Below are 23,004 nucleotides of genomic sequence, written 5' to 3' on the forward strand. Positions count from 1 at the left end.
ATGCAAGTGTATGGAGAAAAGTAAAAAGCACCGCAGTGTTTGGGTGCACTGTGTTTGTCTGAGGTAATTAGTTTGCCGTTATAACTAAAATGTGTATATTCAATAACAAGTGTGAAGTAGATTGGTTAGTTCTACTTGCATGAATTGCGGTGCACTCGGGGCATTCGGAAAAGTTCAGATGTTTTTTTTAGGTGTGGCTGAAAATGCACGCGGTTCACATACGCACTGCTTGAACAACGTGTGCATTGCTCCCATATGCGCATCGTGCAAGTCGCGCACCTTCATTGGATATGACAAACTGACACCCTAAGCTTTTTGGCACTGCTTCCAAGACGCGCGCTCAGGAGCCACATTTTAATAAAACTATAGCGCTTCATACTGAAACTACATACAGAATCTTTTTTTTTTAATCGATATTGACAGTGGTGTTCGGTCAATTAATATTGATACTGATTTTATTGCCAAGCCCTAGTAATAAGTAAGCTGATCAAATAAGCTGAATTCATGTCCTTTAAGGTTTCTTTATGATACACATTGGACAGTATTTGGCTGAGATAAAACTATTTGAAAATCTGGAATCTTGAGTGTTCGAAATGAATAAATAAAAATTAAATATTGAGTAAAATTACATTTAAAATTGTCCACGTTAAGGGAAGTGTTTGTGTGTAAATAATATGCATTTTGGTAAAAGAAGTACAGTATGAAAATAATCTGTGTGAATGGCTGGAGAGCCGATAATCAAAAATAGGGTGTGTTTGTGTGTGCGTGCGCATACACATGATATTCCCTACATTGTTTCGCCTCAAGTACAGTAATGCCAGTAACATCTGACATATTTTTGATTCCTACGAGAGCGGTTTTATCACACAGAATTAAGTGATTTTTAAAATGTAAAAATCAATACATTTTCTGTGGGGGTTGTGTTGAGGGGTAGAGTTTAGAATGAGGAAATATTAAATTTGTACAGTATTAAAATAAAATAATCTATGAGAAGTTCCCAGAAAGATGGCTTATAGAGATGTGTGTGTTTGTGTCCTGTTTTTGTGAATGTGTTTGCTCAGTCATAAGACGCTGGGATGTCTGCTATGAGGACAGAAGATGCTGCCAATGGAACAAGCACAGCTAATGGAGGAGGAGGAGTCAAGTGCGAAGAGGGCGGAGTCACAGTCCTCAGGTACATTTATAATGATTTAGAAATGTACAAACATTTACACAATGTTCAGTGCATGAAGAAAAGATGGCATGAAACTACAACTATAATATTTATAATGCAGTTGAAGTCAAATTATTAGCCCTGCTGTGAATTTCATTTGGGCAATATTTTAAAAAGATGTTTAATAGGGCAAGGAATTTTCAACAGTATGTCCTATAATATTTTTCCTTCTGGAGAAAGTCTTATTTGTTTAATTTTGGCTAGAATAAAAGCAGTTTTTAATTTTTTTAAGCTCAATATTATTAGCCCCTGAAGCAATATTTGTTTTCGGTGGTACAGAACAAACCATCGCTATACAATGACTTGCCTAATTACCCTAACCTGCCTAGTTCACCTAATTAACCTAGTTAAGCCTTTAAATGTCACTTTAAGCTGTAGAGAAGTGTCTTGAAGAATATCTAGTCAAATATTATTTACTGTCATCATGGCAGAGATGAAATAAATCAGTTATTAGAAATGAGTCATTAAAACTATCATGTTTAGAAATGTGCTGAGAACTGAAATTAGGGAAAGATATACAGGAGGGCTAAGTAACTCAGGAGGGCTAATAATTCTGACTTCAACTGTATATACAACGTAGACAAAATTGATGGTACCCTTTCAATGAAGGAAAAATAAACATGTAACCAAAAAATTGATTAAACATGAATAATCTAATGAAAATCTGATATTGCTTTTGAATTGTGGTTGAACAGAAGCAAACTAAAAAGGCAAGCTAAAGAAAGTGGCCTGAACCACTTTTTGAAAACTGAAGGGTATCAAAAGTTTCGTCTTAACGAAGAGATAAAAATAGATTCCCAATCCCTTCTGTTTTGTTGAAACAAGAATCCAGAACGTGACTTCAACCGGTGTTTTTAAATGAATATATGCAAATTAGCACAAATTGACTGACGCAATGTCTCATTTGAGTAATAAAATGACCTTTTAGAATGTAATAAATCAACAGTGGAAGTATGATGATAAGTCTGGCAGCTAGCTCTCTGCAACTCTCACATGGTCGCCCACTGAGGCTAAGCAGGGCTGCGCCTGGTCAGTACCTGAATGGGAGACCACATGAAAAAACTAGCTTGCTGCCTGAAGTGGTGTTAGTGAGGCGAGCAGGGGTTACTCAATCTGTGGTCTGTGTGGGTCCTAATGCCCCAGTATATTGAAGGGGACTCTATATTGCTCAGCGAGCACCATCTTTCGGATGAGACGTAAACCGAGGTCCTGAAGTGGTCATTTAAAATCCCAGGATGTCCTTTGAAAAATTTGCCCACTGGCCTCTGTCCATCATGGCCGCCTAACCATCCCCATATCTTAATTGGCTTCATCACTCTGTCTCCTCTCCACTAATCAGCTGGTGTGTGGTGTGCGATCTGATGCAGTAGGGCTGCTGTCGTGTCATCCAGGTGGATGCTACACACTGGTGGTAGATGATGGTGATGGAAAAATGTGTAAAAGCACTTTGAGTGTCCAGAAAATCGTTATATAAATGTAAGGAATTATTATAAATATGATTTTATTTATTTTTCTGCAGTGTCTTACTTTAAATACAAGTAAACTACTAAAATGACAACAACAAAAAAGCTGAACAAAAACATTCATTCGTTTTCCTTCGGCTTGGTCTCTTATTTATTAGGAGTCTCCACAGCGGAATGAACCGGCAACTATTCCAGCATATGTTTTATGCAGCGGATGCTCTTCCAGCTGCAACCCAGTACTGGGAAACACCCATATACCCTCATTCTCTCTCTCTCTCTCTCTCTCTCTCTCTCTCTCTCTCTCTCTCTCTCTCTCTCTCTCTCTCTCTCTCTCTCTCTCTCTCTCACACACACACACACACACACACACACACACACACACACACACACACACACACACACACACATATATATATATAGTAAGGCCAATTTAGTTTATTCAATTCACATGTCTTTGGACTGTGGGGGAAACTGGAGCACCCAGAGGAAACCCACGCCAACACGAGGAGAACATGCAAACTCCACACAGAAATGCCAACTGACCCAGCCGGGACTCAAACTAGGGATCTTCTTGCTGTGAGGTGTCAGTGCTAACCACTGTGCCGCACTGTCAAATATGATGAAAAATAAAATGAAACCGTAAATAAAAAGAAAACCAAGTTGGAATACTTCTGTTAATATGAAAGCGTTTGTATGCACAATTGTGTAATGAAGATCATGTGACCCCCTACAGGCCGACAGATCTGTCAGAGATGCTGGCGGCGGGAACAAAAGAAGTGCACCAGAAGGCCGAAAACACAGAGTTCGTCAAAGACTTTCTGAGGGGACGCATCCGCAAAGAGCTCTTCAAGGTGAAATTGATGCACCAGAATTACTTTAAAATAAGATTGAAACAAAAGTGACATTTAAAACTAAATCACTTTTTTAACAGTAACTCAGTACAAAGTCAGCACGGCAAGACAAATGATTAAAAAGAAATAATGGAGAAGGTGTTTTAAAAAAATGCTAAATAAATATAAGTATACAGGCCTGTAGCCAGCCTATCGAAAGCAGTTTTTTTGCAGTTATTTGCCTTATTTTCTATTAAATTATGAGGTTCAAATACTGCATTTTAGTGACATTTTAAACACTAATTTTTGCTGGATCAGCTTGTCGGATGGTGATTATAATAACCACACTTTTTGATGCAACAAAACTATTCCCTACATTTTTTTCAAAGTGCTTATCATGCTATTTCAGCACAGAGTGTTTATTTATAAACTGTAGGTTTTATAAATAACATTATGAGCTTCGAATTTTTAATAAAAAATGTTGAACAATAAATGTGAAAATATGCTTGTTTTTAAAATACAAATTTATTATCATCCATCATTTAAAAAAAAAACCCAAAACTATTCAGAATCTATTAAAACTTCTGTGGGTCTAATTCTGTGGCCCATCTACAGCTGGTACAGCGTGGCTGTTTCCCAATATGCGTTCTTCAGCGGTCTTGCGTCCTCGTGCTCTTGTGTAACATCATTATCAGCTGCCAAAGTTCAGTTCCAATACTCAAGACCGCAAGAACAGAGGATGCGTGAAACTTCCAGGATGTGTTCTTGATATCGAGGACGCACCGATGCAGACTTGAGCACCGATCTCGCTCTAGAAGTCCCAGAAGTCATAGCGACTGGAAGTGGGAAATGCAGCATTTTATATAGATTTATTATTAAAGTTCAGAGATATCACTGATTTACCTCGGGAGTTTCCCTAAATAAAACGGTGAAAGTAAACATTACCATGCACATCTTAATAAAGGAATAAACAAATTAAAGGTGTTTATTTGCTGAAATTCGTATTAAATCTGTTTTATTTATATTGTGCAACGTATATTTATAATGTTTTTATGCAGAGTATATATTGTGAAAAGGGGAAGAACAATAAATCATTGTATGAATGCTGTAATCTTGAAATAATTTTACATTTAAAACGCGTGAAGGTCATGTGACCATCAGGAAGAACGCAGCATCTCATTCCTCACAGGACGCTTTCTCTGTTCTCGTGGTCTACCGAGTTTGTTCTTCCGTGGCAAGAGCGCTCTCCACAACAACGCAAGTCCGTTCTCTGTGTTCTTGGAATTGAGAAACAGTCAGAGTCTTTTAACAGGGAGTCGTAAGTTCGATCATATCACCCCGACTTTATCCACACTTCACTGGTTACCTGTACAATACAGAATGGTTCTGCCCCACACTTCATATCTAAACTGCTACACCTCTATATACAGTCGCATGCTCTTAGATCAGCAGATCAGCTGCTTCTTAGAGTCCCAAAAACCAGACGTAAGCTAAGAGGCGACCGTGCATTTGCTGTGGCTTCCCCTCAAGTTATGGAATGCCCTACCTCCTTAAATCAGCCTTCGATGTCTCTGTTCAAATCCCACCTCAAAACCTAGCTTTTTTCCTTGGCCTTTGTTACCTGATAGCTTACGCGTGCAGTTGTTTTACTATTTGAGTTGTTTACTATGTGTTGTGTGCGGTTAGTGTTTTAATTGTCATTTTACTGTTCAGCGCTTTTGTCTGCTTCTCGGTGGTTGTAAAGTGCTTCATAAATAAAGTTGAATGAAAACATATTTCCTCAGTCAGAATTTGTCCATTTAAATAATTAAAAGCGTGCTTCGGCCCGGTTCAAGGCATCTGTACATGGTGTGAGTACACCCTAAATTACAGCAAGTGAAATGTTCATTTACACATTTTACTGTTGCTTTAAATTTCATATGCTGTAATACAGTACACATTGGATTTAAGAAAGGCATTTAAGAGTTTTTACAATGTTCAGTTTGAATTTGTTTTGTTAATGTTCATTTTTAGTTTCGTAAGAGTTTTGCTAGTTAAAACACTTCAATACAAATCTGTTCAGTCTGTGATATTATTTTAATTTCTTTACTGGTTTTGTTTAAATAATTTTTAAATTTGATTTTTTGTTGAATTTTCTATTTGATTTAATTTATGTATTTCATTTTAGATTTTATTTACTTCAATAGAAATGTTCAGTCTGTGATATCATTTTAATTTATTAACATTTTAGTTTTTTTTTTAAATAATTTTATTTTTAGTATTATATATAATTTTATTCATTTAATTTTAAAATGTATATTTTATTTACTTCCACAGAAATCTGTGATATAACATTTTTAAAAAATAAAATAAATTATTATATTTCATTTTCTTCCACCTGAAACTGTTCAGTCTGTGATATTATTTTATTTTACATATATTCTTTTTGTTTTAATTTATTTTAAAAATGTAATATTTTGCTTAATTTTATATTTAATTATTTATTTAAAATTTACTTCAGTTTTATTTAATTTACTTCAGTTAATTTTAAATGGTATATTATATTTACTTTAACAGAAATCTGTTCAGATCATTTATTTAAATGTTTTGTTCTATTGTATTTTTTATTTTATTGTATTTTTTAAATTGTATATTTAATTTATTTGCTTAATTTTATATTTAATTTACTTTAATAGAAACCTATTCAGTCTGTGATATTATTTTAACTAATTTAATTCGTTTATTTTATTATTTTTTCTACATTTTATTACATTTTATATTTGATTTTAATAATTTATTTAATTAAAAAAATTATATTATATTTACGTCAGTGGAAATCTGTTCAGTCTCTGATATTATTTAAATTTATTTAAATGTTTTATTTTATCTTATTCTAATTTAAAAATGTATATTTAATATATTTGTTTATTTTTATATTTTATTTACTTCAGTACAAATCTGTTCAGTCTGTGATATTTGAATTTATTTTGTTTTATATTTAATTTATTTGTTTAATTTGACATTTTAAAATTTAATTTTACTTCTACAGAAATCTGTTCAGTCTGATATTATTTAAATTTTATTTAAAAAAATTTTTTTTACGCTTTAATTTTATATTTAATTTGTTTATTTCATATTTTAATTTAATATATTTTTTATTTACCTAAGAATAAATATATCCGTTTTTTTCTGTCTTTAGCTGGGTCACGTGGCTTTATACTTCACCTACTCTGCTCTAGAAGAGGAGATTGAGAGGAATAAAGATCACCCTCAGTTTGCTCCGCTCTTCTTCCCCCATGAGCTGCACCGGCGGGACGCTCTAGCTCGAGACCTGCAGTTTTTCTATGGCTCAGACTGGCAGACCCAAATCAGCATTTCTCCCGCCACGCAGCGATACGTTGAGCGCATCCATCAGATTGGCCAGGATGAGCCGGCGCTGCTGGTGGCCCACGCTTACACCCGATACATGGGCGACCTGTCGGGGGGGCAGGTGCTCCGGAAAGTTGCCCAGCGTGCCCTGAAGCTGCCCGCCAGCGGAGATGGACTCAACTTCTACATGTTCGATAACGTCAGCAACGCCAAAGCCTTCAAACAACTGTACCGCAGTCGCATGAACGAGCTGGAGCTGCAGCAGGACACCAAACACAAGATCGTGGAGGAGGCTGTGCTGGCGTTCCAGTTCAACATAGAGGTCAGTGGAGAAATTTTGGGTGTAATTTGTCATAATTCTGTTTCTTATTTTACTATTGAGATGTATAATATAGGGCAGTTAATTGGCTGATGAATATTCTTAGTTGTGCGGTTATTTTTATATAAACATACACAGGGGTGTAACAGCCATTTTAAAAGTGAGGGGGACAGCTGTATGGTCACTCAAAAGTGATTAATGATTTATTAGCAATAAAGTTTATTTAATAATCTTTTAACCAAAATTCTAAAATAATTACAAAATATTAATAATAACAATAAATAAACAGAACCACACACATTTAAATTAAGCATTACTCTGTGTGAAAATATTTTTAAATACTACAATTCAATTGCAAAATTGCAAGTTGATACTACACATATAACATGAGATGGACATCGCCATGTGTACTTGCGGCCGATGCGTCATTCATACACGTAAATTCACACGGATTCAACATGTAAATTCACCAATTACTCCCCAAATACATGCAAGTAAGTGGTTGGTGAACTTAGAGAGGAGTAGATTCTACTTTATAGTTACTTTCAGTATGTGTATCTGATATGATTAAAACACATCCGCAAATTATATTTTAATGGATTGTTAGACTACCTTGTGTGTTTTACAAATGCTAAAGTTCTTGTTTTACTAGTACTTGTGTGTATTTACATGTCTAAATCATAAATTAAGCAACAGGCCGTAAAAAGGCTGCATAATTGTGATAATATAACACGTCTTTCTCAGCAGAGTTAAGTTGGTCTTGTTTTCGGAAAAAAAAAACGAAAAAAAGAAGCACTTTTCCGACGGTCCCTTACTGAGAGTTTAGGTCAGCGCGAGCTCTCTCTGGCTAAACACATATTGCGACTGCTCAAGCAGTGCTCGTAATATCGAGCGAAAAAAGAAAGACAGCTGTGAAACATAACCAGCTTTGTCTTTTTGTAGGGAATACAGTTTAGATCTTTTTAGGGTTACAGGTTTTTTAGTTAATGCCGTCTGTCAGGAATGTGTCAGAAATACCGAAAACAAAACCAACTTAACCCCGCTGTCTTTCTCTGGCTCAGCGCCAGACAAGACACCAGCACCAGGGACTTTACGGTTCTCACTTCGAAACGGAACATAAGCAGGATTCTGTAATGTTAGTGATTTACCGTGATTTACCCAGCTGTAGCTGTTGCTCCCTTCCGCGTCATACCTGTCTTTGACTGCAAAGTGAATGAATGAAACTCGTGGCAGACGCTCAAGAGATTCACGCTGTGATTGGCTGAGTGATCGTTCACTCAAATCAAGTAACAAATCAGAGAACACTTGCGGCCGCTAGGTCAAATAAAACGTGTGGGCCAGTCGGGGGACAGAATAACCTGTTTCCGAAAAGTGAGGGGGACGTGCCCCCCCCCCGGTTGCTATGCCCCTGAACATACAGCTAAAGTAGTTCCAAACAGGCTTTCACTGCATTACAGTTTCATATAACCACACTGATGTAGTGATGATTTCAGGTATTTCACAGCCTGCAATGGTCAAAAATTAAATCAAACCAGAATCAGGAGGCTTTGGGATGAGATGTGTAAGGCCCCAATCACACAATAATAATAATAAAAAAAAAAAAGTTTATTTGTTTTTTTGTGTTGAGGCGACTTTTAAAAAATGTTCGGAGTTTTGTGTGCTGGTAATGCACCCTGACCACATCATATTCTAACTGCCTGCCATGTCTCGGTTAGAAAAAATCACCTGATGTCATGCAGTCCAGCACTAAGACTTAAGCCTGTTTCACACCGCAAGCGTCAGCAGCATGTCAGCAGCGCTTGTTTTTTCGGCATCCATGTTAACAGATTAGAGCTTTCATACCCCACACAGCAGCTGCGCGTCAGTGCAAGGCGTGAGCAGCAGTGTCGCGATAGTTTCGGTGCTGGGTCTATTTTTGCAGCGCTGCTCATGCTCAGTTAAAGTGACAGTGCATTGATAATGACCAAAAACACATTGAATGACAGTAAAAAGTAGCAATTTTACACAATAAATGCGATAATAATATGCACTGATTTATATATATTCAATCAAATGAACTTAAACGATTAAAAACAGCAATAAACATTTATTAGGCCCGAACCACAAAACCAAATGTAAAACAACTTTAGTATTAGTTTTGCTTAAGTTGCTCACTAGTGTTGCAGGAGAGGGGAAATAGAAAGTGGCCGCTTTAAGACTGCTATTTACCGGAGTTGTAGTCCATAGCGAAGTGTATTGTGGGTAGTGTAGTTCGACGCGCATGCTGCAAGATGCGAGCTCGCCGTGTGCTATGCAGCTGAAGCAGAGGAAGAAAGCTTTATTCTGCTTTGTTTTATGTTCACTTAAGTTATTCCACCCGGGAGCTGTTTTGAACTGTGAACCTGACAACACGAAAATAAGTAAAAGAAGAGCATGCATCGATTACTTTTGTCAGTCTCATCCTTTGCGCGAACTGTTACTCTGCCGCTGGACATTACTGAAGCGGAGAAATTAACTTTAGTTTGATCATGTATAAACATCATTATAACTATTGTAGAAATATTATTATAACTAGGCCTACAATCTATCTTTATCTATCTTTCTCTCTCTCTCTGTCTGTCTGTCTGTCTATCGATTGTATTTATTTTTCAATGATCTATCTATCTATCTATCTATCTATCTATCTATCTATCTATCTATCTATCTATCTATCTATCTATCTATCTATCTATCTATCTATCTATCTATCTATCTATCTATCTATCTATCTATCTAACATTCTGTCTATCTAGCTATCTGTCTGTCTAACATTCTAGCTCTCTATCTATCGTTCTGCGCTCTATCAATCGTTCTAGCTCTCTATCATGATCTATAATGATCAGATGTGCTCCAACATTAGGCACATTCAAATCAAGACTGAAAACACATCTGTTTAGCTGTGCCTTTACTGAATGAGCACTGTGCTACGTCCGACAGATCGCACTATTATGTTTTTCTCTTCTTTTTAATTCTTTTATAACACATTTTATCAGCTTTTTTTTTATTTTATTTTAACCATTTTTATTATTTGTTTTTATTTTTCTTATACTTGTTTCTTTTATTCCTGTTTATGTAAAGCACTTTGAATTGCCACTGTGTATGAAATGTGCTATAGAAATAAACTTGCCATATCAATCGCTCTACGCTCTATCAATTGTTCTACGCTCCATCCATCGATCCATCTATCGTTCTACATTCTATCTATTTACCTATTTATCTGTCGTTCCATCTATTGCTTTATTGTTCTGTCTATCTATCGCTCTGTTATTTTGTCTGCATTGATTACTTTTGTCAGTCTCATCCTTTGCGCTAACTGTTACTCTGCCGCTGGACATTACTGAAGCGGAGAAATTAACTCTAGTTTGATCATGTATAAACATCATTATAACTATTGTAGAAATATTATTATAACTAGGCCTACAATCTATCTTTATCTATCTTTCTCTCTCTCTCTCTGTCTGTGTATTGATTGTATTTATTTTTCAATGATCTATCTATCTATCTATCTATCTATCTATCTATCTATCTATCTATCTATCTATCTATCTATCTATCTATCTATCTATCTATCTATCTATCTAACATTCTGTCTGTCTAACTATTTGTCTGTCTAACATTCTAGCTCTCTATCAATCGTTCTAGCTCTATCAATCGCTCTACGCTCGATCAATTGTTCTACGCTCCATCCATTGATCCATCTATCGTTCTACGTTCTATCTATTTACCTATTTATCTGTCGTTCTATCTATTGCTTTATTGTTCTGTCTATCCATCGCTCTATTATTTTGTCTATCTATCATTCTAACTTTCTGTCTATCGCCACTTCTACGTTTCTGTGTAATAGCTGTTGTCTATTAAAAAAAATACATATTTAGATTTTCAGGTAGAATTTTGTCAAATAACAGTAAAAACCGATTCTTTATTATGCAAATGCATTAAAGTTAATGATTAGAGTGTGATGATGTGGAGTTTGGGACACAGATCATTATATCTGCTGGTACTCTGAGACCCTTGACTAACACTGAATGAATTAAACTAATGGATCATTCATAATCAGTCTCTCGGTGAGGATCTGGAGCATTTAACAAGGGCTCTATTAGACTGATCTGTTCAGTGTGTGTGTGTGTGTGTGTGTTTCTCTCAGAGAGTGTATAATGAAAAATGAGCATCCTGCAGCTTCAGCTTCATCCGTCAGCAGATGGAGGCTTTGTCTTTTACTCAGATTACTGACTCAGCTCTCAAATTAAATGGACAAAACTGGGTCAAAACTAGATCTCCTATCTCACCAGCATCTTTTATCATAGACCTGCAGTGAAGTGTGTTTACGTAACACTGGATGAGCCGCCTTATGATAAAGCACTTTTCATTAAACGCCAGTCATTTCCTCGATGTATACTGTAACTTATTTATTTTTGTGTCTGTGTGTCTTTGCAGATTTTTGGAGAAATAGGTGAGGTTGGAAAGACTCTTGAAGACGATGTTTTTGATGCCGCTCCTGTTCACGGCGAGATACATGGAGACATCAGTCAGTGTCCGTATCATGCTGCTAAAATGGGTAAACTTAGACCAGACTATTCATGTATATCGTGAATGCACCTTACACATGGTTTGGGTAACCTTGTTTTATGTAATATAATCACTTAAGACAGTGTTTCTCAACCACGTTCCTGGAGGACCACCAACACTGCATGTTTTGGATGTCTCCTTTGTCTGTCACACCATTACAGGTCTTTCAGTCTCTGATAATGAGCTGATGGTCTGAATCAGGTGTGTTTGGTTGAGGAGACATGAAAATGTGCAGAGCTGGCGGTCCTCCGGGTGCGTACTAAGGTACTTAGGGTACTATAAAGTTAATATTTAAATTTCATATTGAATTTATTTATGAATTTATTTAGCTTAAAATATATGGTGTATGAATAATGTCAGGCTTCTGTGTGTATGTATAGTTGTTTGTGTGTGTATATGTATTTTAATATGCATATTAATTTAGCATAAATGTAATATTTTAAGCAGGAGGGTTTGTATCGACAGTATACATTTTAAAAATATCTAGTCATCTATTTACTTACTGTTTGGATGAGGACTGAGTTATTATTTATATTAGTGATTTCTTAAGCAGGTAACACACACTTAATCATAATTGTTTAAGGATATTTAAAGTGTTATAAATATGTTACATATGGTACTTCTGTAAATTTTACAGCAAAGTAGAAATAATGTTTAAAATAACCATAGTACTGTAGAGTAACTTTAGATTTTTAAATGTTTTTTCTTGTGATAAAATCTTCTGCCCAACAAGACAATTTTTTAAAATAAAACAATGAAAGCAGTGATATAATGAAATATTTCAGTGTAGTTACAGTTTTGTATGTGAATATGATTTAAATTATAATAGATTTTTTGTGATTCAAAGATTTTCCGCAGCCAGTACTCTAGAATTTAGTGTCACATGATCCCTAATGTTTTAAAACTTTTGTACTGTATGACCCTACACTTATCGGCCACTTTATTAGGTACACTAGTTCTGGATTGGACTCCCTTTTGCCTTCAGAACTGCCTTAATCCTTCAACAAGGTACTGGAAATATTACTCAGAGATTTTGGTCCATATTGACATGATAGCATCACGCAGTTGCTGCAGATTTGTCGGCTGCACATCCATGATGTGAATCTCCTGTTCCACCACATCTCAAAGGTGCTCTATTGGATTGAGCTCTGGTGACTGTGGAGGCCATTTGAGTACAGTGAACTCTTTGTCATGTTTCAGAAACCAGTCTGAGATAATTCATGCTTTTGACATGGTGCGTTATCCTGCTGGAAGTAGCCATCAGAAGATGGGTATACTGTGGTCATAAAGGAATGGACATGGTCAGCAACAATACTCAGGTAGGCTGTGGCGTTGATATGATGCTTAATTGGTATTAAGGGGCCAAAGTGAGCCAAGAAAATATCCCCCACACCATTACACCACCACCAGCAGCCTGAACTGTTGATACAAGGCAGGATGGATCCATGCTTTCATGTTGTTGATGCCAAATTCTGACCCTACCATCCGAATGAAATCGAGACTCATCAGACCAGGCAACGTTTTTCCAATCTTTTATTGTTTAAATTTGGTGAGCCTGAGTGAATTGTAGCCTCAGTTTCCTGTTCTTAGCTGACAGGAATGGCACCCCGTTGTAGCCTTCTGCTGCTGTAGCTAATCCGCCTCAAGGTTGGACGTGTTGTGCGCTTAGAGATGCTCCTCTGCAGACCTCTGTTGTAACGAGTGGTTATTTGAGTTACTGTTGGCTTTCTATCAGCTGGAACCAGTCTGGCCATTCTCTGACCTCTGGCATCAACAAGGCATTTGCGCCCACAGAACTGCCGCTAACTGGATATTTTCTCTTTTTCTGACCATTCTCTGTAAACCCTAGAGATGTTTGTGCGTGATGATCTCAGTAGATCAGCAGTTTCTGAAATACTCAGACCAGCCCGTCTGGGACCAACAACCACGCCACATTCAAAGTCACTTAAATCGCCTTTCTTCATCATTTGATGCTCGGTTTGAACTGCAGCAGATCGTCTTGACTATGTCTACATGCCTAAATGCATTGAGTGGCTGCCGTGGGATTGGCTGATTAGAAAATTGCGTTAACGAGCAGTTGGACAGGTGTACCTAATAAAGTGGCCGGTGAGTATATGATTAAAAAAATTACAGTTGTTATTGTTTCAAAGCAGCTTTACAAAAGGTGCACATTATTGCATTACAATCAAGTTAAGTTAAAGTTACAAACAGAAGTTATTATATGAAGTGTATTATTATTACCAAACTCATAACCCCCTGTTTGGGAAGAAGTGAACTTTACATTTATTTCTTTGTCTCTTTCTGTTTCAGCTGCCAGTGGCGGGTCATCTTACATTTGTCAGATAGCCAAGACTGTGCTTAAAAATCCCTCCGGTCAAGTCCTATTGGCTGCCTGGATCGCTGCTCTCGCCGGATTGGCTGCTTGGTACCTCATGTGACCTCCTTGTGACCCAATAGGAGAAGAACGGGGTCAGACAATAGACAGGAACAAACTTCTGTTCTGCTTAAAATTCCAACACATTTCCCTCGTAGTACAAACCGTTTGCCCCCGTTATTTTTGGGTAAATGTGATTGATTATAATCCAACGTAGAATGTTTAAATGCAGGATAGCGTAGTTTAGTATGTTGTGGGAGTTTTACGAATTGGACCTGTCAGTGTTGATGAAGTAAAGATGGACATGTAGTACTTAATTAATAGTTTTACCACAGTATCGGCAGTCTTTTGGGTCCAAACATACTCTGCACAAGTACACAAAATCAGGCATCATTACATGTCATGGCAACTATGTGTTCTACTCTCTATTGTCAGTATAAAGGGCACTAGAGTAGGTGTTACTGCCAATTTTAGTATTTTACAGCCAGTTTCTTAGCCATGTAAAGGAAAGTAGGGTTGCCAGATATAAATTTCATTATTCCGTACTGATAGCAGTGAAATTACACTGTTCTCAGTACCAAAGCAGGACTCAAAAACCATACTATTTTAATATTAACAAAGTTGAGCAACATTTAAACAGTTAAAGGTCATCTAAGACTTATTTATTCATTTATTTTTCATCATGTTTAACGCATGGATAAAAACCTTAGCTACACATTAATCACAATTGTTTATAAAACGAGAGAGGGAGAGCATAAATCACATTTAAGTAGTCAGAAAGTGAAATCTTGACCATAATATAAGGAAAACAATGTTAAAATAAGTAGCGTTGTGTACAGTTATTGTACAAAAACATAATTTTGTCATAATCGAGACGTAGTCAACATTTTAAGTGGATCAAACATGTTTTCGAAGTTAAACTATTGAACAACACCAATTCTCGTCTTGGGACAATTAAAAGAAAAGAAGATTCACAATCCTACTGTATACATATGTGGTCTAATAAGACAAGGTTATTTGAAACTACTTCACTCGTATAGCATACAATTGTAGTTTTGTGAAGTTTTTATGAAGAGAGCGCAAATACACACCTTTTGCTTTCACATAGAACCAGGCTGACAGGGTCCCTTTTTTTACTACTGGCACTTCAGAAAATCTCGTACTGTATTGTTTTAGTTGTTTTTTATAATTTGTTTTATTATTTTTAGTACTGACTTTAGTTCTTTTGACAACACTAATGGAGAGTCTTTAAGATTTTGGATCCACACAGTAGATATGCAGCTCCTCTTTTATAGATGTCTGAACACATTCAACCTCTTCTACATTAGTAAAAGCAACCAATCAAATTTATTTCCCTACATAACCTACAGCGCATGTCTTTGGACTATGAGGGAAAACCGGAGCACTTGGAGGAAACCCACGCCAACACGGGGAGAACATGCAAACTTCAGAAACACCAATTGGTCCAGCTGGGACTTGAACCAGCGACCTTCTTGCTGTGAGGTGACAGTGCTAACCACTGTGTCCCCGTGCCACCTGTATATCCTTTTCACTCCAAAATAATAATAATTAAAAGTAGCTTTTTCTTAACATGAGAACCAATTTGAAATATGTGCACACCCTCAATACCAGGTGTAATCTGGGCCTAAGAGATATTGGACCCTGTGAGATTTGTGAAATTTCACTGCGGTGACTGCACCTAATGCATGCACTACTGCAGTGTTTCCCAACCCTGTTCCTGGAGGCACACCAACAGTACATATTTTGGATGTCTCCCTTTTCTGACCCATTAACTTCAGGTGTCGGAGTCTCTTCTGATGTTATGATAAGTTGATTCAGGTGTGTTTGATTAGGGAGAGGTTGACAATGTGTACTGTTGGTGTGCCTTCAGGAACAGGGTTGGGAACCACTGCACTACTGGACAAGGCACTTGTGAAACATTTGTGTATTTGCGTAGAGTATGGTCAATATGGAAATTACATTATAACATGGGCCCATATTTCAAACAGACTTAAATGTACCCAGTAAGCAGTTTTTGTGTTTAAAAGTAATCTGAAAGACGTTGAAATTACAACAAGGCTAAATTAAATCAGTGAGCATCTAACAGGGTTCATACCGTCATGGAACCCCTGGAAAAAGTCGTGGATTTTTGACATGGCATTTTCCAGGCCTGGAAAAATGGAAAAACACACAAAGTTTTGGAAAAGTCATGGAAAACAGATATCTGTATACTTTAATATAGGATATTTACTTCTTTTCTGTCTTTGGCCAATCATACTCTCACGTTGTTAGTGCTGTGTAAGCATTATCTAAATCAATTTTACATGGATATGAATATAAATTGAAACTAAATAGATTGTTGCGTGTTTTACGATATGCTGTAATAAATATGAACATGCATTGTTTTTCTTTTACCATGCATATGTAGACATTGCATGAAACATTAGGTCATAAAAATTCACCTGAAAATCTTGGAAAAATCATGGAATTTTAGTAGTAAAAATGTGTATGAACCCTGATCTAATAGACGTCTAACAATAGTCCAAAAATAGACTGATCAGCAAATGCACTGTAAAAATGCTGGGTTCTGCACAATTCCTTCATGTTGTCCCAACACAAATCTATTAAGTTGATTAAACATAAAAAAAATTAAGTTTTCCCCCCAAAAAACTCAATAATTGTGTTGATTTAGCTCATTTTAACTAAGTAGTTTGAACAAGCAGCCAAAATAATTTTTTGAGGGTGTCTAATATGTCTTATTTTTGTACTATTGTTTGACATCTATTAAATTTAGCCTTGTTTTAGCTAGGACGTCTATGTTTGGATGTCTTTTAACCACACTAAAAAGGCTTTCTAAGCAATATCCTATGCATACATGTAGATAATACATGGAAAAACAGGACTTCTGTAAGCCAGACTACTGAAAACATCCACATAAAAATATGACTTGCACAACGATTATTGAAGAAAAGGTGTTTTGAGGAGGTTTGGAATGTAAAAGATTAAAATATTGCACATGGAGGATGTATTTCTTCATATGTTACAAACTCCACATTCAGGGTTATTCCATACAGACGGTTAAAGCACAATAATTTTTACAATTTCTTTACATCTCTGAGCCAGAATTAACTACGGTTTTCTCTAGCGGTTGACTGAAATAGTCTTTCAGTGGCCAAGTGAAGATGATAAATCAGTGCATATCTCAACGGTTGCCAGATATGTTATTATTCCAATGCAATTTAAACAAGGGAACAGTAATAAACTAGTGTGATGTATTTGTACAAGCTAGAATTTACATGACTTATTTTCTCTCCTCTAATGGTTTTAATTTGATCTGGCTTATTAACATTTTATTGATGCAATAATTTCTTGAAACGTGTTTTTTTTCATGCATATTAAACGGTTCATTATTCTAACACCATAGCATGTGCGGTGGTCACATGTGCACTGTGACGTGATGCATTTGAAAAGGATTATGGGGGTTTGTGTATCTGTCCTCATTCACTGAGGGTTTGGTTTGTTGACTAAAGGTATTTTTGAGGCAAAAATGATTTAGTTTTATAGAAGAACTAACTCAATCGGGTCATCGTTATGCTGATGAATAGTGTTCTTAAAGAGTGTTTCATGTAATACCAAATTCTGAAGGTCTATATATATGAATTTTGACTTTTTGAACCAAAGCAAATGTTATTAATCGGATTATTAAAACATTTCGCCATGTTCGTGAAGTATTTTGCATAAATAGTTGTGTTTGAGCTTTATGCACCTTTTGTTTTTAGTTGCTGACATATTGGGAGCATTGAGAGGAATGGAGTGGTGTAGATGTGCTGGATGGCTTTTCAGTTTTTTTTTTAATCATTTTATGGTTTAGAACAGGGGTCACCAATCTCAATCCTGGAGGGCCGGTGTCCCCCCAGGGTTTAGCTCCAACTTGCCTCAACACACCTGCCTGGGTGTTTCAAGTATACCTAGTAAGATGTTGATTAGCTTGTTCAGGTGTGTTTGATTAGGGTTGGAACTAAAATCTGCAGGACACCGGCCCTCCAGGAACAAGTTTGGTGACCACTGGTTTAGAACAACAGCATTTATGAATATTTCTATCCAATTTTGGGTATAATGTGAAGCTGTTGGGTTTAAAAATAAATGCAATAAAATTGTTGGGTTTGTCAATATTTAACTCTCATTTGGATAGAAACAACCCAGCGTATTTTAGAGTGAAAAGGTTTTGCTTTGTTACAAAATATTCCTTTTTCAGTTTGTTGAAATTGTTCCATCCAACTCTAGTTGCTGTAAAGACTAATAAATTCACAACTGTGCAGCACTCATTGTTTGCTCATGTTGTGTTTAAATCAGTTGTTTAGTAGCCTTATTGCTAAAGTGTAAACAGTTTATATTAAGCCTCAACGTCAATGTTCCTGAAAAGTAAAGAAAATCAAGGTGATCCAGGATTGGCCAGCCCAGTCACCAGTTATGAACATTATTAAGCATGTCTAGGGTAAGATGGAGGAGGCATTGAAGATGAATCTAAAGAATCTTGATGAACTCTGGGAGTCCTTCAAGAACGCTTTCGTTGCCATTTTTAGAAATACTTTATTAAGTTGAGTCATTGCAGAGATGTATGGATGCAGTCCTCCAAGCTCATGGGAGTCATACACAATATTCATTCTTTTTCCACTGCACCATGACTTTATATTCTATACTGTACATTATTTCTGTTAAGTGACAAGACTTTTGTCTAAGCAAAGTCAGACCTTACTGTCCTAATTAAATCAAGGCATGATCATATTTTATTTTGGTCAAATAAGCGTAATCTAGAGGCCTTTGACTTTCATATAAGCCACTTCTGATACCAAAGGATCAATTAGAAGTCAAGTTAGTATTTGCTGTTCCTAAAACTTGGATAGAGGGCTTTTGTCAGGTAGTGTGTGCATATATGTACATGTGTGTATATACATATACATGCATATTCTTTGACTTCATAGGTTGTCTATGAAACAATTATTATATTAAGGACTCGAGACGTTTATGCTGGGAAAAAAATCTAAGTTTAGGCAAGTTTCCTTCATAAAATAAAACAAATATTTAATAATGTTTAGTGTCCTTTTTAATTTGTGACTGATCAGAGCTAAAATGGGCATCTTGCATATTTTAATAAAGTCGCATCACTATTCTGTCAGAGGTGCCTAAAGTAGAGTAAGGTGAAGCTGCAGGCCCGGAGACTCAACTGCGCACTCAGACCTGCGCGCACAGACCTGCACTTCCAGACCTACTGTTTTCTCAGACAGTGCCACCTGCTGTTGGGTTGGGTGAAGCGGCAGGTACGGAGACCCAACTGCACGCTCAGACCAGCACTTTCTAGCAAGTAGCAACATCAGAAACGCCAGTAAGGTTATTGATTATTAAAGCGATTCCTGAAAAATACCAGGTTTTATGGCATAAATCAATGTGGTGTAAAATACTACACTAACAAACAATTATTTCAGTGTTTGATTTGATCAAAATTAGTGTCAAAAGAGCATTATTGTATGGTATTTACAGCTTGCTCTTATTTTATGTATTATTGCACCATTCTGGGACAATTTTCTAGCAATGTTTTCTGGCAAAATAACAAACGTTAAAGTAAAAGTGTTAAAATAAAATGTTTAATATATAACGCAATTAGTATTTGTGACATATTTTGGTGCTATGTAGGTCTACTGTACATATTACTGTATTATCTATGTGAAAGTGCTACCAAAGACAATTACAGTAACACAATAACAGTTTATCAGTTATTAATACGTTCTGTAATGATTACAATTACGTTTTTTGGAAATATTATTGTTATTCTGCATAGAATTTACAATATGAGATCTCTTAGGTTAAATCAAAAATAATTTGCTTTGTGTATTTTTTCCCAGATGGATATTACAATTTAAAAAGGGGCTCTCTGCCAACACTAACACAGTGCACCAAAGACTGCAGATATTTCCAGTTTCTTTTACTCGAGAAATGAAAAATCTCCCTAACAAGAATGTAAAGCATTTATTTTATTTGATGTTATTTCCTACGTAAAAAATAATTATTACACCAATTATTATTTTTCTCTGCGTTGTTTACAGCTTGACTTGTAGGACCTCATGATAAAGTACACAAAAATAAAGTTTGCTGTGAGAAAATTACCCAGAGTACTATAGTTTATTGTAGGTGAAGAAATGTATTGTATATGAAGATAATATTCATTCCCTCAACTCAATATGAAACAGTGATAAATCCTTAATGATTAAAAAAAACAACAACAAATGTCTGAAAATACTGAAGTAACTGAACAATATCTATTTACAAATACAGATAATACAAATACAACAGAATTAATGCATTAAATCAAAATCTAGTGTGTTTAATATTTCATATAATTATGTATTCAATCATAGCGTGATATTTTATAGTAGAAAAAATAGTTTAAATTACAATTTAGAAGCAGCTGAATTCAGGTTAGTCGATCTTTTAAACAGCAGGTGGCACTGGAAGGTCTGGAAGTGCAGGTCTAGCCGTCTAAGCGAGCAGGTCTGAGCGTGCGGTTGGGTCTCCGGGCGTGCAGCTTCATACTGTTGGGCTAAAGTAGGGCAAGTGGGGCTAAGTTGGCTCATAGTAACCTTTGGTTTGGCCCGCCATACCATCTGAAAAGAGACAGAGAATGATAGGAAGTTAGTTGGGGCGAATGCCTTTTAGAATTTAATGCAACCTTTTGTTTCTTTGTTTAATTAACAGCTACTAAAAGCCAACTAAATTAAATTATTCATTTAAATGTTGTAAATGAATCAAATTGTAAAATGTAAATACTGTGACTTCACAGATAGAGGACAATGCACACGAGCAAATCGAGGCAAAGGCAAGAGCAGCTCAACTAGTGTATTCAGCATTGAACTCAATTGTGTCATACTGTTAATGGGATTATATTTTTACTATAATAAGTTCATTATTGAACATTAATTATACTGCATCATTATTTAATGTTTTAAATGAACGTTTCTAGTTATTTTAAAATAATACGCAAATAAATTAGGAAATTACCCATGGAAAATGTAATGTAATACAGTTTAACTTAGGCCCACAGCCCTCAATCAAGTTTGATTTTTGGCCCTTTATAGGAAAAAGTTTAGACACTGCTGGTCTAAATCGATGGTTATCAAAGCCTTTCGTCACAAACTGATCTTTTTTTGTTTGTTTAGGCTACCCCGTTTATTAGTTTCAAATAGCATTTATGAAACAAAAGTAATCTAAGAAAATTGTAAGTTACAATTATTATTATTATATTTTAAAAAAACGAAACATCATCTCTGACTGACACTTGTTTCCATGACATTTGCTTTTTTGCGGGGTTTTCGGATTCTGCTAGCAGCTAACGTTAGCACAAGTAAACAACTTCAAACATCTTACCAGCTTAATCGTTTAGATTCTTCTCAACATGAACAAAATCCTCACCTGTAACGTGGTTTCATTTATTTCTTCCAGCGTTCCCTCCAGATACAGAACATATCGTTGTGAAAGGAGTAAAAACTTCAGTAAAGAAGGTAAGTATATTTGATACGAGCACCATGTTATCTCATTACTACAGTCACATTTTACTAACGTACCCCGCGGAGTTTTGTCCCTCAGTCAGATTTCTAGAATTAAGACTTCAATTTTAGTTTTATTTATTTTAATTGTAACAATCCTGTCACCTTTTTAAATCATTTTTATTTTTAATTTATCCTTTTTTATTGAAACGCAGTAAGGCATCGATTGCGTGGCGTCCATATTGGTCAATCATAATAATAATACGAGTAAAAATGAAGTAAAAGAACATTTACAATGCGACTTTACAAGCAAAACACTATTTCTGTTTCTGTACTTGACGATAGTCATTTCTTTTAAGTGATGTTTTTAGAAAAGTTAAATATGTTAATAATAACACTATAGACCCATTTTGAAGGACGTTAAACAAAAACATTGATCCCACGTATTTCCTGTTTTACATTGTTAATTTCTATATCTTACCTTGATAATGTCATGATAGGTGTTTTAACATTAGGTTATGATTGAATTGCCCCTTGTTACCCACAATAATATATGAAATATGGGCCAATGACATGACCACACTGTAATGGTCTATAACCATATTATTTAAATGGACAATATGTCGCTTTATATTAGTTGTTTTTACATTTAAATGTAGCAACAGAACCTCCCAGTTAAACAAATGTTGTATTATGAAGTTTAAAAAAATTATAGCATTGTTACACACGTTTGTTTTTGTGAATTGGGGGGACATTACATAGGTTTCCATTGTTTTTATTCTGTACAAACTGATTTGTGTATTGCCCAAACCCCACCCTACCCTTAAACCCAACCCTCACAGGAAACTGTAGTTTTACTATGTGAAAAAACTCATTCTGTGTGATTTACAAGCTTTTTGAGAAATGAGGAGATCATCAATGTCCTCATATTTCACCTGTCATGCCTATGCCATTATACAGTAGGGTTGCATGGTTTATCAGTACTATGGTAGTATCGTGATACTATGGCTCCAAAATACCGTCGGTGCCACTGTAGTTTGTAAATGGTACCATCATTATTAACGGTCTATCTACAATACTTAATGTTGCATGTGGAAAAGTCACTAAAATGCTCACCCATTTGTGCAACAATAGACCATTTTATTTCAGTAGCCTGTGGAGCCCTTTAAGGTTGCTGACTGTAGACTGTGTAGAAGTCATGCGTTTAATGGTAGCCTATTGCACGGTTTCTGACGCTTCAGATCGAATCTGAATCAGTTAATTTCTGCTCCTGTCAACATAATTTAGTAGCTACAACAACTGAGACAATCTCTTGAGAAGAACGACTCTCAAAGT

At 35.9% G+C, this 23,004-nt stretch overlaps 1 protein-coding gene across 2 annotated transcripts in view; it reads left to right on the top strand.

Moving 5' to 3' along the window:
• The window catches only part of hmox2b (heme oxygenase 2b), a 26,871-nt gene extending 8,415 nt beyond the window's left edge, over nt 1-18,456 (top strand). For both annotated transcript variants that reach the window (XM_056453116.1, XM_056453115.1), the window contains exons 3-7: nt 1,062-1,174; nt 3,410-3,527; nt 6,685-7,176; nt 11,626-11,746; nt 14,068-18,456. In XM_056453116.1, the coding sequence (XP_056309091.1) occupies nt 1,077-1,174; nt 3,410-3,527; nt 6,685-7,176; nt 11,626-11,746; nt 14,068-14,195 (957 nt within the window). In that variant the 5' untranslated portion in view covers nt 1,062-1,076 and the 3' untranslated portion in view covers nt 14,196-18,456. The remainder of the gene's footprint in view (nt 1-1,061; nt 1,175-3,409; nt 3,528-6,684; nt 7,177-11,625; nt 11,747-14,067) is intronic.
• The last annotated feature ends 4,548 nt before the right edge of the window (nt 18,457-23,004 follow it).

The sequence above is a fragment of the Danio aesculapii genome, chromosome 3 (assembly GCF_903798145.1).
Source record: "Danio aesculapii chromosome 3, fDanAes4.1, whole genome shotgun sequence".
In the NCBI taxonomy this organism is placed as follows: domain Eukaryota; kingdom Metazoa; phylum Chordata; class Actinopteri; order Cypriniformes; family Danionidae; genus Danio; species Danio aesculapii.